At 40.9% G+C, this 12405-nt stretch overlaps 1 protein-coding gene across 1 annotated transcript; it reads left to right on the top strand.

Annotated features, from left to right (window-relative positions):
• The first annotated feature begins 291 nt into the window (after nt 1-291).
• On the top strand, nt 292-12397 carry LOC115043243 (phosphatidate phosphatase LPIN2). Its single transcript, XM_029501532.1, has 20 exons — nt 292-408; nt 3050-3250; nt 3332-3427; nt 3536-3807; nt 4431-4538; nt 4716-4827; nt 4964-5768; nt 5888-5981; nt 6457-6644; nt 6756-6849; nt 6960-7029; nt 7197-7289; nt 7532-7584; nt 8781-8931; nt 9047-9195; nt 9368-9454; nt 9921-10073; nt 10376-10490; nt 10875-10978; nt 11079-12397. The coding sequence occupies exons 2-20, from the start codon at nt 3059-3061 to the stop codon at nt 11227-11229; spliced, it is 3087 nt and encodes a 1028-aa protein (XP_029357392.1). The 5' UTR covers nt 292-408; nt 3050-3058; the 3' UTR covers nt 11230-12397.
• Nucleotides 12398-12405: the final 8 nt, after the last annotated feature.

A 12405-nucleotide genomic window follows, 5' to 3' on the forward strand; every position in this document is an offset into this window, starting at 1 on the left:
AACTAAATTATATCAAGGCCAGAATAAAGATATCAATGCCCTGGTAAGTGATTCAATATCATAATCACTGAGATGCTTTTTTTTTTTTTAAGACAGTAGCAATCAGCTAAAATCGCTTTGTGCCATTAAATTGTATCATGTGAATGTTTATATATATATATATATATTAGTTAATTTTATTTTATTTAATTTTTGTGACTGCCGTTGCCTTGTTTCATATTCAACGCTGACAAGGTAAAGATTAAAAAACTTGCATTATCTTCTATTTACAGATAAATATACGAGCAGGTCGACGAGTCTTCTCCTGGCCGCTGATTGGCTAAGTGTCCGGAGTTCTGCGCAGGCGCAGTGTGGGAGGAAGTGGCCCGGAGGTCTGTTGTTGTCTGCGTCTGAAGAGCTGACCGACAGGTAAGCTGCTCAAACACCCGCTGACACGGGAACAAGAAACTCCCCGAAACTTTTTAGACTGTCAACAACTTGTTAAGTAGTCGCAGTTACCGGGAAGGAAGAGTCATGCCAAAATGTCTACTTCCTGTAACTTAAAGCGGCGTTTTCAGACGAGTCATGCAGATGTTTGAACGCCGCCGATCAAATCCTTAATGAAGTTACGAACTGTCGGCGATAAAATGGAGTATAAGATCAGCTTTACTCTTTTTATGGGCCGTGGAGGAAATCAGTGTGTTTGCTGGTTAAAGGTGAACGTGTCTCCACCTCGTTTCATTGGCTGCATTGTGATGCACGGTGAACAGAAGGCGTCAAACCTTTCCGGAGGTTATTACACTTTGTGGCCTACTTTAAGTATACACGCCAACCAAACGTAAACATGTAGGTGACTAAAACCAACCGAGCCTCGTTATTTGTTTGTTTTTAATTCCAAATCTCAGTAGGAGAGGACGAAGTGTCCTTGTCTTCATTGGGGTAAAGGTCAGGACAAGCCAAGACAGCCTTCCCTGCTCACTGAACATTAACAAACACGACCAACATGTGACTCAGTGCGGAGGGTCCGGGTGTCCAGTTGTGATCACTAAATTATTTGATAAGAAATCCATTTAAAGTCCTGGGGGAGGATCATGTTGGGATTTAATCAAGATAATGAAAGCAAACATATTCTTATTCACTGTTCAGAACCTCATTAAGGATTTGATATCATTTTAAATTGAATATTGTTCTGAAGATGGGCTTGCAGAGATTGCAATTGTCACTTAAATTTTTTTAAACACCCTGGTCATTCATTAAAAACACAAATACAGATAAATAGATATTTAAAAAGCCACACAGATTGAGTCCTTGTACATTAGTATGAACCCCCATCTTTCTCTTTTGTCATCTCAGTATATTTTTACTACCATTGTTTGCGCTAAGCTTCGGTCTTCCTGCTATGAAAACAGAACTGAGCAGTTAATTTCATCATGGCATCATTGTAAAGTATATACATTTAGAAATGTCTGAATTGGCACAGAAAGTGGTAATAAACATCTGAGGCTTCTCTTCACACTCATTCATTACATTGCACAGTTGGATCAGTTACATAATTGACCAGACAGTCATTCCCCCCCCCCCCCCAACTAAATGGCAAGGCTAATTAGCTACATCTATTATTATGTCTTCTCTCTTTGGTTAGACATGATTTTTATATTCAGGCCTACCCTTCTGTTCTCTTCTATAGATCACTGGCAGTGATACCCATTAAAATCTTCAAGTTATTTTTTGTAATTCCTCCAAAGTTAGCCAGGTTTAAGGATTTTCCACTACTGTCAGAGCACAACTGCCAGAGACTCCCTTCATCTTTGATGACCTAGAGAGTTGTAGTCAAGCCCAGAAAGAGTGTTGTCCATCATTTGTCCATCAATGTGTGTGTGTGTGTGTGTGTGTGTGTGTGTGTGTGTGTGTGTGTGTGTGTTTTCATGCCAAACGTGTTTGAATAGCCCATCCAGGCCTTTCAGAAACTGCTGGTCTGGCTTTCATGTGCAGTGCAAGTGGGGAAGTATGAATTCAGCATGACAGGAAGGTGTGTATGTATAGTTAGTGATAGAAGGAGCGTTAGTGTGTGAATATACTAGGACTCTCTCATAGATTGCTATATTTTAAATCTAAGCTCAGAACAGAGGGGACTAGGGTGCTGTCATCTCCGATAAGAAATGACCTAATTAAACTTAGCAGCATCAACCATACAAACTTTTGTGGCCATAATTAGCAAACTATAGCCTTACTGTTGTGAACAATCGTGCTTGTGGGTTACGAAGGTTGAGCCTTGAGAGGCAGCTGAGTTTTACGTGGATTGGAGCTGCCAGGTTCCTCTGGTGGAAATGGAGGTACAACTTCCAGAGCTCCTTTGGTGGGAAAAGCCTTTACAGTAGTGCTGTATGGCAGAGGGGAGGTCAAGGGAGCACAGCCTGGTTGGGAAGGGACATCTGCATCCCTCTCTGTGGGTAAGATATTAAATTGATAATGTTGATAAATGTTGCTTGAGTCAGGTTTCATTCATTTTGTAGCAGTGTGTTACATGATACATAACTGTCAGGTGTGGGCTTTGTTTATACTTGAAATTTAATTCAAGTAGTACAATGACAGTGACGATTCCCCCCCAGCTTCCACTTTATGCCTTTGATTTGCCGCAGAAGCAAAATATTCCCTCTAGAGATTCCTTTCCTAATTTAGAAATAATATTTGAAATTATTGGGTCTTGATGGTATTTTGTTGAAGAGACTCTGTCATGGGGCTAGGAAGGCCTTTTAACATACTTGTCCCTACTGGTCTAACCATGTTGATCCAGGCCATGTGGTGGTGTTTGTTGCTTCTAGCAAAGTGTCTTGACCTCTTGACTCTCTGAAACCACTTTTTGCATGACTTCAGTCGTTGCCTTTTAGTCCATTAGCCCATATGTCATTTTTAAATATGTCTTAAGTCATCTATTCTCAGCATTGCTTATAAAAAAAAAGGAAATAATTAAGGATTGAACTGCCACAAAAATACTGAATGCAGGTACCTTTTCTCTCTGTGTCAAGCCAGCACGCCTCACTGTTCTTGTTTCTTGTTTTTTTGTTTTCAGTCCCAAACAATGAATATTGTGGGTCAGTTAGCAGAGACAGTGTTTGTGACAGTGAAGGAGCTGTATCGTGGCCTGAATCCTGCCACTCTCACAGGAGGGATCGATGTCATTGTGGTTCGACAACCTGATGGATCTTTCCAGTGTTCACCTTTTCATGTCCGCTTTGGCAAGCTTGGTGTGCTGCGCTCCAAGGAGAAAATTGTGAGTTTTGCTAAAGTCTTGTTTCTGTTGCTTCAAGGACTGTTTGATTTTGGAAACATATGATTATTGCTGTGGTTTTAGGTGGACATTGAGATCAATGGTGAATCTGTTGACCTGCGCATGAAGCTGGGAGACAATGGAGAAGCTTTTTTTGTGGAAGAAAATGAAAATATGGAGGTGAGGCTCAACTTGAATGGCCATTTGTTTTATCTTTGCGAATGAATGATTTTGACATTTCAGCTGCATGCAGTTCTTTACACACATTTTTCTTTTTATCCCCCTCAGTCCCAGGTCCCAGCCCATCTGTGCACCTCCCCAATTCCTCTTGAGCTCCCTGAGGACATAGAGGAGAATCTCGAGGGGTCTTCCGTGTATGGGTCTGGGACCCGGAAGAAGAAACGGCGCCACAAACGCATGCGCTCTGGTAGTCACCTGAGAGACGACAATTCTTCATCAGATGAGAGAGAAAGAGAGAAGGAGTGGGAGAGAGGAGAAACTAGTCAAGTGGCACAAGAGAGTCCTGGACAAGAAGAGTTTGTCTCTCAATTACATGTCTGGTCAGTATTTTTTAATTTCTTAATTCTTTATTCTTTTTGATGTATTGGATTATGAGCTTATCCTTTATCAGACAGTAAAGGGCTTCATGTTAATCTTACTTTGAAAACACCTCGTAAGAAAATTAAAAGTTCTTGAAAAGGAGCTGAAAACTGTCCATGAATTAACGGTTTCTACCTGGCTTTAACTGAAGAGGAAATCATATCATATGTCCTGCATCTCATCTTCATGATATCTATGTCACTATCAGCAACCACTGGCACATTGAGGCATAAAAACACCAGAACACCAGACCTCGTTGCATCATCTGTCCCTTAACTCTGCAGTGTCCTGAATTCTCTCTGTTGTTTTAAACATCAGATCATATTACGTATTACAAATGCAATGATGTGTTTGAAGCAGGACACTTTAATTGCGTTTGCAATCACTGCTGACTGTTTCAAGCATTGGGAAAGATGTCAGAGTATTATAACATGTCATTCTGTAAAGGACATCTCCTGCCAGAACAAAACAAGCAGCACAAAGCAGCTTCAAATTGCATAGGGCTCTGAACTAAAATGTTGATTCTTGGCTTCAACGTTAGCACAGTAGTTAAAATAAAAAAATCTTCTTGTTTCTCTAAAAGTAAATCAGTGTATTACTCGCTGTCTGAGGAGCCAAATGGGGAGCTGGAGACCACAGAAACTAGAGATCCTCATCCTCACTCAGATGGAGAGAGGTCACACTCAGAAAGGTGGGGAAGGTCCATTTTTACTCTGAATTCATTTATTTCTTTGTTTGTATTGACCCACCTGCACCTGTTTGGAAATCAGTGTTGTTGTTGTTGTTGGGTTTGTTTTTTTTTTTTTTTAATATGAGCTCATACTCTCCTTATAGTTTTGACAGCTTTTCTTATATCTCTCCCTCACAGCAGTGTGTTTTACAGCCGGCCATCCTCTCCTAAGAGTGACTCTGAGCTGCTGGTGCGACCCCAAGAGTCTCTTGGGCCTCAGATACAGTGGAACTGGGGAGGTTTTCCAACAGTAAGACAAAAACCACACTTACACACGCAGACCTAGACATGTCTCTTTCTACCTGTGCTGTTATAAATGATGAAGGTTTTACATTGTAACGCTGACACACATTCTCAACTAGGTCTTTTTGCCCTCCCTCCTACAGCTGTGTCAATCAGAGAAGAAACCAATGGAGTTGCAGCACATCTCCCATTCTGGCTGTTCCCACTTCCGCACCATTGAGAGACAGGACTCATTTGATATGGGCTTGGAGCCTGTCATATGCTGTGGCAGAGTAAGCAGTGTAACAGTTGTCAGACCACAACCCAGGACTCAATCCCTAGACCAAGGAAGCCAGGCCATGCAAACCACCCATTTACCAAATGGAAACCCTCACATTGCCCATTCTACCCCTACTGACATCTTCAAATCTTGTGCATCATCAGTGATGACTGATGCGGATTCAAGGGAAGGGGAGAACAGAGGGTCACCCTCTTATTCTGCTGGTTTTAACAATTACACTCATTCCCTTGATAGCAAAGAGAGTGCAGTCAGTGTTCAGGATAACAACACTGATAGTGATAGTGGAATCACTCTTGTCACTGTGAACAAACCAGACAACAACCAGAAAGAACCCAAAAACAGTGATGACTCTACAGATACAACAACTCAAGGTAGTATTGAATCATCAAATCTGCAACAGCAGGGTGCTTCACCTGAGCAAAGTGAACAGGGTCTGAGCAGTAGTGCCCCTGTCAGCGAGGGAGACAGTGGGATAGACCCCTGTGCTGAGGGAGGGGAAGATGACACAAGGCCTGGTGTAATGGATAGGTCAAATGGAGGTTCTCTGACTAATAGAACAGCATCAAAGACTGAAGTGGGAGACAGCGGGGCCAGCTGGACAACTGCAGAGGAGTCAACAAACTTATCTGAGGCATCTACCAAAGTGGAGCAACAGGGAAAGAAAAAAGGTATTTGTCGTTTCAATTAAGGATACTTGTGACTTATTTTAGACAAAAAACATACATCTGTGTTTATGTCAGTTTATGTCACAGTTTGCCAAATGTCTTTCTGTGTCTTTCTACCATAGGAAAACGAAATCACCACTTAGGACCTACCGATATTTACTTAGATGATCTGACCTCACTGAACCCAGAAGTTGCTGCGCTCTACTTCCCCAAGAGGTAAGAATGTGCAGATGGATATTCCTCCCAAAATGCACAAAAAGGGGCTCATTTGTAATAATCCTGGAAACAATTTTGTGAAAAAGAAAGCGTTTTTGTCCATCCATCCATTTTCTACCGCTTTTCTGTTTCCGGGGTGTTGGAGAGTGGGCTACACCCTGGACAGGTCACCAGTCCATCACAGGGCCAACACACAGAGACAGACAAACAACCACTCACAATCGCACTCACACTCAGACCTACAGACAATTTAGAGTCACCAGTTAACCCAAACATGATGTCTTTTGCCAGTGGGAGGAAACCTACACAGGCACAGGGGGAACATACAAACTCTGCACAGAGAGACCCCAGGCCTTTTGTAACCTTACGAATTAAATAAATATTCTATGGTTTCTTCTTTGTTATCTACAATAATTGAAATAATAAATAAATAAGTAACTAACTAAATAAATAACTTTGCATGGTGTCCCTGCAGTGAGACAGAGGGAACGTCTCAGCATGGCGCAGAGCAGGGCTCATGCTCTGGGAGTCAGTCACCTCAGTCAGTGGGCAGCGGGGCCATGGACAGTGGAACAGAGTACTTGTCAGATTCCACCTCCTACAGCATGGATATCAGTATGTCCCTCTGTGGACAAGAGGGTGACACAAGCCAAATTACCAAGGGTAAATTAGTTAATCATTCTGTCTTTGCAAACAGGACTGGCCAGACTCCTGTGGTGGAGTTATATCAGTCACTGTGTCACCCTAACCATAACCCTTTTGCTTTCCCCTTAGAAAGGTTTATGAAGAACATTGTGACATACCAAGATTTCGCCACCAACCCAGGTATCATTGAGGATCCAAGCCTTGTCATTTGCATCAATTCCAAGTAAGATCAAAATAATTATGGAAAATTTCCCATTTACCTTTGTGTGTCCAGATAGGCTCAAATTGTCCTCCTCACTGAATTTATATCCTGCTATCGTTCCTTTTCCACAGCTATTATAACTGGGCAGTAGCTGCTCCAATGGTCCTGTCAATGACAACTTTCCAGAAAAACTTACCCAAGGTATTTTATTCTTTTGACAATAACTTAAGCCTGACCACAATAATGTTTCCACTTAGTTTATTTTTATTATTATATACTTTAAGGAATTAGATTTTAGTTAGGAAATGATTACATTGACAAGATTAACACGATCATCACCCTTTTTGGCTTGTTTGTGTGTTATATAGAGTACAATAGAACGACTGGTGAAGGACAAGATGCCCAAAAAGTCTGGGCGCTGGTGGTTCTCCTGGAGGAGAAGAGACATGGACAACAGTCAGGTAGATTAAGTAGTATTCATAAAGTTGTGAAATGAAGCATGAATCACAACTATTTTGTGACTATTATGAATAACAAAACAAAACAATCCATTCATTGAGTGGCCTTGTTAACTAGTGCTGGTCTACAGAGAACTGAAGCTGGTAAATATCAAAGTATGGGATGAGATCATAAGCAACTGTATGATCAGAAGTCTCTGTGTGGTCTTAAAACTTTGATAATGAAACTTCTTGTTTTTCAACAGAAAAATAAAGAGGAACAAGAGCAGCCACTGGCCAGCGTTTCATCAACAGTAAAGTAAGTCACTTCAATAAATATGCATGTTCTTGTATGTTCTGTATCAACAAGTTTAAACAGCAGCTGCTGTTTATCCACAACTACTCCAAAGTGCTTCTACTGTCAGTATACTTAAGTGCATTCAGTCTGCTTGCTGGAAAAAGTAGCATTGGCAGTATATCTTTATTCTTTTGTATTTGGTTTGATGGGCTGTTATAAAGTTCATAAATGAACTTTCATTCATCTGTTTCCGGGTTGCTGGATGCTGGAGCCAATCCAAGCTAACATTGGGCAAGAGCAGGGTACACCCTGGACAGGTTGCCAGTCCATCACAGGGCCAACACACTCACAATTCAGAGTCACCAATTAACCCAAACATGATGTCTTTGCACGATGGGAGGAAACCAGAGTATTCGGAGGAAATCCACGCAAGCAAGGGAAGAACATGCAAACTCTGCACAGAAAGGACCCAGGCCAGGAACTGAACCCATGACCTTCTTATTGTGAGGCAACAGCACTAACCACTGTGCTGCCCACTATCTACATATAGTGATAATATCTACATATTCTGATTATTATAAATATTATTAAAGAATGTAAATATAAGTGCAAGCAGGAACAAAAGAGAGTTGTACATCAGGGAATTTGTGGTAATTTCTTGCACATTGTCATTTTCTCTTAGTTTCATCCAAATATTATATATAAAACTTTATAGAGAACAGTATTGTGCTTTTGGGGCATTGCATATTATTTTCTGATGTATCTCAATGTGGTTGCCAAACCATTTCTTAGAGATACCACCAAACTAAAATTAATTTAGTTAGCTTTCAATTATTCTCGTTTTATTTTTAGTTTTGAATTGAAAGAAGACATTTTCTAAATTAATTATAGCATCATAATAATGTAATTTACTTTTGGGCCTCCAGGGTACGCCAGAGTGGTAGTACATCACTCAAGAAATACCACATTCTCAAAAACAATTGTCGTGGCACATTTGTCTATTAATTGTTAATGATGATAGATTATGTGTAGCTCTGTCAACATTTAATTCAGTTCAGCCTAAGATACCAGATAACTTATCCACACTATCCAGGCATTGTTTTAATTTTTAAGTACAAATAACTAGAAGGATTGGCTCCAGCACCACCCGCGACCCCGAACAGAAAAACGGTAGAAGATGGATGGATGGATGAATAACTAAATTAATTTATTTACAGAGGCACACTGGATGACATCGACAGTGATGAAGCAGCGGGGCTAGGCAGAGAAGCCATCCTTCCTTCCAGCCAATCAATAGAAACCCTCAGTGCCACCCAGTGTATCAGCCAGATGTACCGCAAATCGTTACGTCTGACCTCTAAACAAATAGTAAAAGATGCATTCATGCCCACATCGCAACAAAATACATTTTCTTCTGCCATCAAAAATATTTTGAGGTTTGAAAAGCAATTAACCATCAGCTATCTCTCTCCTATACATTCAGGAGCATCTAAAGCTGCGTGAGGGAGCCAACAAGGTTGTGTTCAGTGTGACCACACAATACCAAGGCACCTGTCGCTGTGAGGCTGCCATCTACCTGTGGAACTGGGACGACAGAGTCATCATATCAGACATAGATGGCACCATCACCAAGTAAAGACAGCCCTCCAATTCACAGAGACTTCCTGCTTGATAAGAATGATGCACAGTATGAATTGAAATAGTAACAATGCATGAGAAGCCTTCACTTCACTGTGAAAGACTAATTTCTCTCACCACATGGGACAGACAGTAAAGCTTCTCTCTGTCTTCCTGTCACTTGCAGGTCTGATGCTCTGGGCCATATTCTGCCTCAGTTTGGAAAAGACTGGACACACAAAGGCATCGCCAGACTCTACCACAAAATACACCAGTATGTTAAGCTCCAGAAAAAAATTACTAGCAAATAAAGATGAAAAAACGCCTTCTTTAATAGGCTTTCTATTCTGCTCTCTCGTCTAATCTACCATATCGTTTTACTACATGTTCACTTCACAATAGTTGCACCATTATGAGCAAAAACAGTTCTGAGCTCAGCTCTCCTGCTTTTCATTCTGATATCATTCTTCATGCAGCTGACTGTCTAATCTGCATTGCCACGTGTTTCCCTGCTTGTTAAAAAGAGTCCAGCTGTTTAGTTAATTGAAAAAAGACTGAATTATATTTGAAGTGCTAATCTTTTGTCACAAAATCTGGTGAAACTTGACACACCACATATGCGTCGGAACAAGTAGAGCTTAATACTGCAGGTCTGCTCAAATACAAGAAATTTTAAAAAGTCATTTATCTTATTTCATTTCGTAGAGGTAAAATACAAATGTTTGTTTCTGTCCTTGCAGAAATGGCTACAAGTTCCTGTATTGTTCAGCAAGGGCTATAGGTATGGCTGCCATCACTAAGGACTATCTGCAATGGGTCAATGACAGAGGCACTGTCCTTCCTAAAGGCCCTGTTCTACTGGCTCCGAGCAGCCTCTTTTCAGCACTACACAGGTAGAAAAAAATATCTCCTCCTGAACTAATTCACAGCCAGTGTCCAGCCCAGCTGGTATTTATACCATAGATTGTTCTGGTTCACAGTAATTAAGAAGTTGAGAGAGGTTACTGCTCCTGTTTCTTCATTGAATACCTCATTAAATAAGCCCATGAATAGTCAGTAATGCTGGATAGGGGAGTAGGTCGGTATAGATCATACGCAGCTATTACACTGAACAAAATGTTTAAATGTGAGTGAGAGAAACATTTGAACAGATTGCAGACTTTTGATTTCTAACTGTCTGTCCTAAACTTTGCAGAGAGGTGATTGAGAAGAAGCCAGAAGTGTTTAAAATTGCCTGTCTCAGCGACATCAGGGACCTGTTCAACCCACAACGTCAGCCTTTCTATGCAGCTTTCGGCAACAGGTCAAACGTAAGCAATGCTGCCTTGACAGTCGACTTCAGCAGCAAGTCTATTTCAAGGCCCTGTTTTCCTTGTAGAATCATAGACTGGTAATTGTAGCCTCTGCAAAAAAACTTGTTTTTTGTATCACATGAAATCTTATATTTTATGAAAAAGGCACATGGCTATTGTTTCATGGCACACCTCCATGCCTTCACTGCAGCAGGAAGAAATGATGCTGCAACAATGCGAATGTTGAGTCTGGGGCGTGGTTGCTAATATGAAGTAAACGCTGACTAACAGTTTATAACGTGGATGAGTGCTATAACAGACAAAAAATCCTTTTAGTGTACATAGTGCAGGGTTGAAAGTCCTCTCTGTGACTGTATTAAGCTTCTGTCTTCCAATTTTCAGGACGCTTATGCCTATAAGCAGGTTGGAGTGCCTGACACCAGGATATTCACTGTCAACCCAAAAGGGGAGCTTATCCAGGAGAAGACTAAAGGCAACAAATCCTCGTAAGTGTTCAACAGAATGTGGTGATAAAAGAATATTACATGAAGTGATCACACTAAGTTCAGGTCGTATGTGGGATTGTGTGTATGTGTGTTTTTCCAGGTACAGCCACCTCAGTGAATTGGTGGAGCATTTCTTCCCTCTGCTTTGCGCTGAAGGAAATGCATCCTCTGCTTTTGCCTGTCCTGATTACAGCAGTTTCTCCTATTGGAAGCAGCCGTTGCCAGAACTGGACCTCGAATCACTACTTTAGACACACACCCACACAGCGAAACCCCCGTAGAGCCAGGCACATAAACACATATACTCTTCTTTCTCTGTTTCTTATTTCCCAGAAAGGCATTTCAAATGATTTTTCCCAGCATGCCTGATTACTGCCTTTGATAGACCTGCCAACTGTAGAGCCGGTGTTATGAGCCTGTGGATAAACTGGAACAGGCAAATGTTGCCTTTTACGCTCCGCCCAAAGACAGCCAAATGAGGAACGAGGAAACAGCATTTCAAAATAAGCACATAAACCATGCACTAATCACAGTACATCAACACTGACATCACACAGATTCTAAAGCGCACACACAAATGAGTAGCTCTTTCGATGGTTTCAATTTTTTTGTTGCTGTGTGTACCAGTGTCATAGTCATTCCAAACATGAATTTAAGTACTGTATTAGCTCAAAAGCGCAACATTTCTGCTCCAAATGTTGGACCAAAAATTATATCTGTGCATAAATAGAGAAAATTAGGTGTATTACTGATGCCTAAATTCCCGCAAATGCCAAAACTATGTAACAACTGTTGCCTGCTTTTTGTGACAGACCTGGAAAATCTCTCACCACTTTAACTTAATTACCATAATGTGACCAACTGTAGCAGACCTGGACACTCACAGTTACCAGGCAAACATGTTTTCCCTTTTTCTTCAAACATTTTATTTTAAAGTTTGTGTCTCTGTGTATTTACAAGGACTGAATGTGTCGAGAACTGACTTTGACCCAAATAAGTACAAGATGGCTGGAATTTGCCCCGATCAATGTTAAGCATTGAGACTTAGTGTTTTCAATCATATCCGCTCTTTCGAGCTCTGGATAGTACCCAACAGGATATAAGTCAAAGCTAAACTATGACACTATGAGTGCTGATGGAACAGAATTGTTATATGGACCTGAGCACAGGATAATCATCGTGATCATTTCACGTCTTCCTTAGAGGTACTCCACCAAGTGTCGAAATGTTTGCACACTACATGAACAGGTAGATGGGTCAGACTGATAGTGGCTTTTGCTTCAGATGTGAGTGATTTGGCTTGATGCTGTGCCTTAATATTAGAATGACACTGTTATATTTATTATTTTTGCATATCTTTCACCATACAACTGCACAGAGAGGCATTTATGTTGAAAAAATAAATATAAAGGAATATAAATTGAATT

This window comes from Echeneis naucrates, chromosome 5, assembly GCF_900963305.1.
Source record: "Echeneis naucrates chromosome 5, fEcheNa1.1, whole genome shotgun sequence".
NCBI classification, from domain to species: Eukaryota; Metazoa; Chordata; class Actinopteri; order Carangiformes; family Echeneidae; genus Echeneis; species Echeneis naucrates.

What these genes read in the sequence shown, in the direction of transcription:
- LOC115043243 (XM_029501532.1), top strand. Translation starts at nt 3,059, where the DNA reads ATGAATATTGTGGGTCAGTTAGCAGAGACAGTGTTTGTGACAGTGAAG. An exon ending in AAGAAAATGAAAATATGGAG is followed by an intron (nt 3,428 to 3,535) that starts GTGAGGCTCAAC and finishes TATCCCCCTCAG; the next exon opens with TCCCAGGTCCCAGCCCATCT. An exon ending in CACAAGCCAAATTACCAAGG is followed by an intron (nt 6,645 to 6,755) that starts GTAAATTAGTTA and finishes CTTTCCCCTTAG; the next exon opens with AAAGGTTTATGAAGAACATT.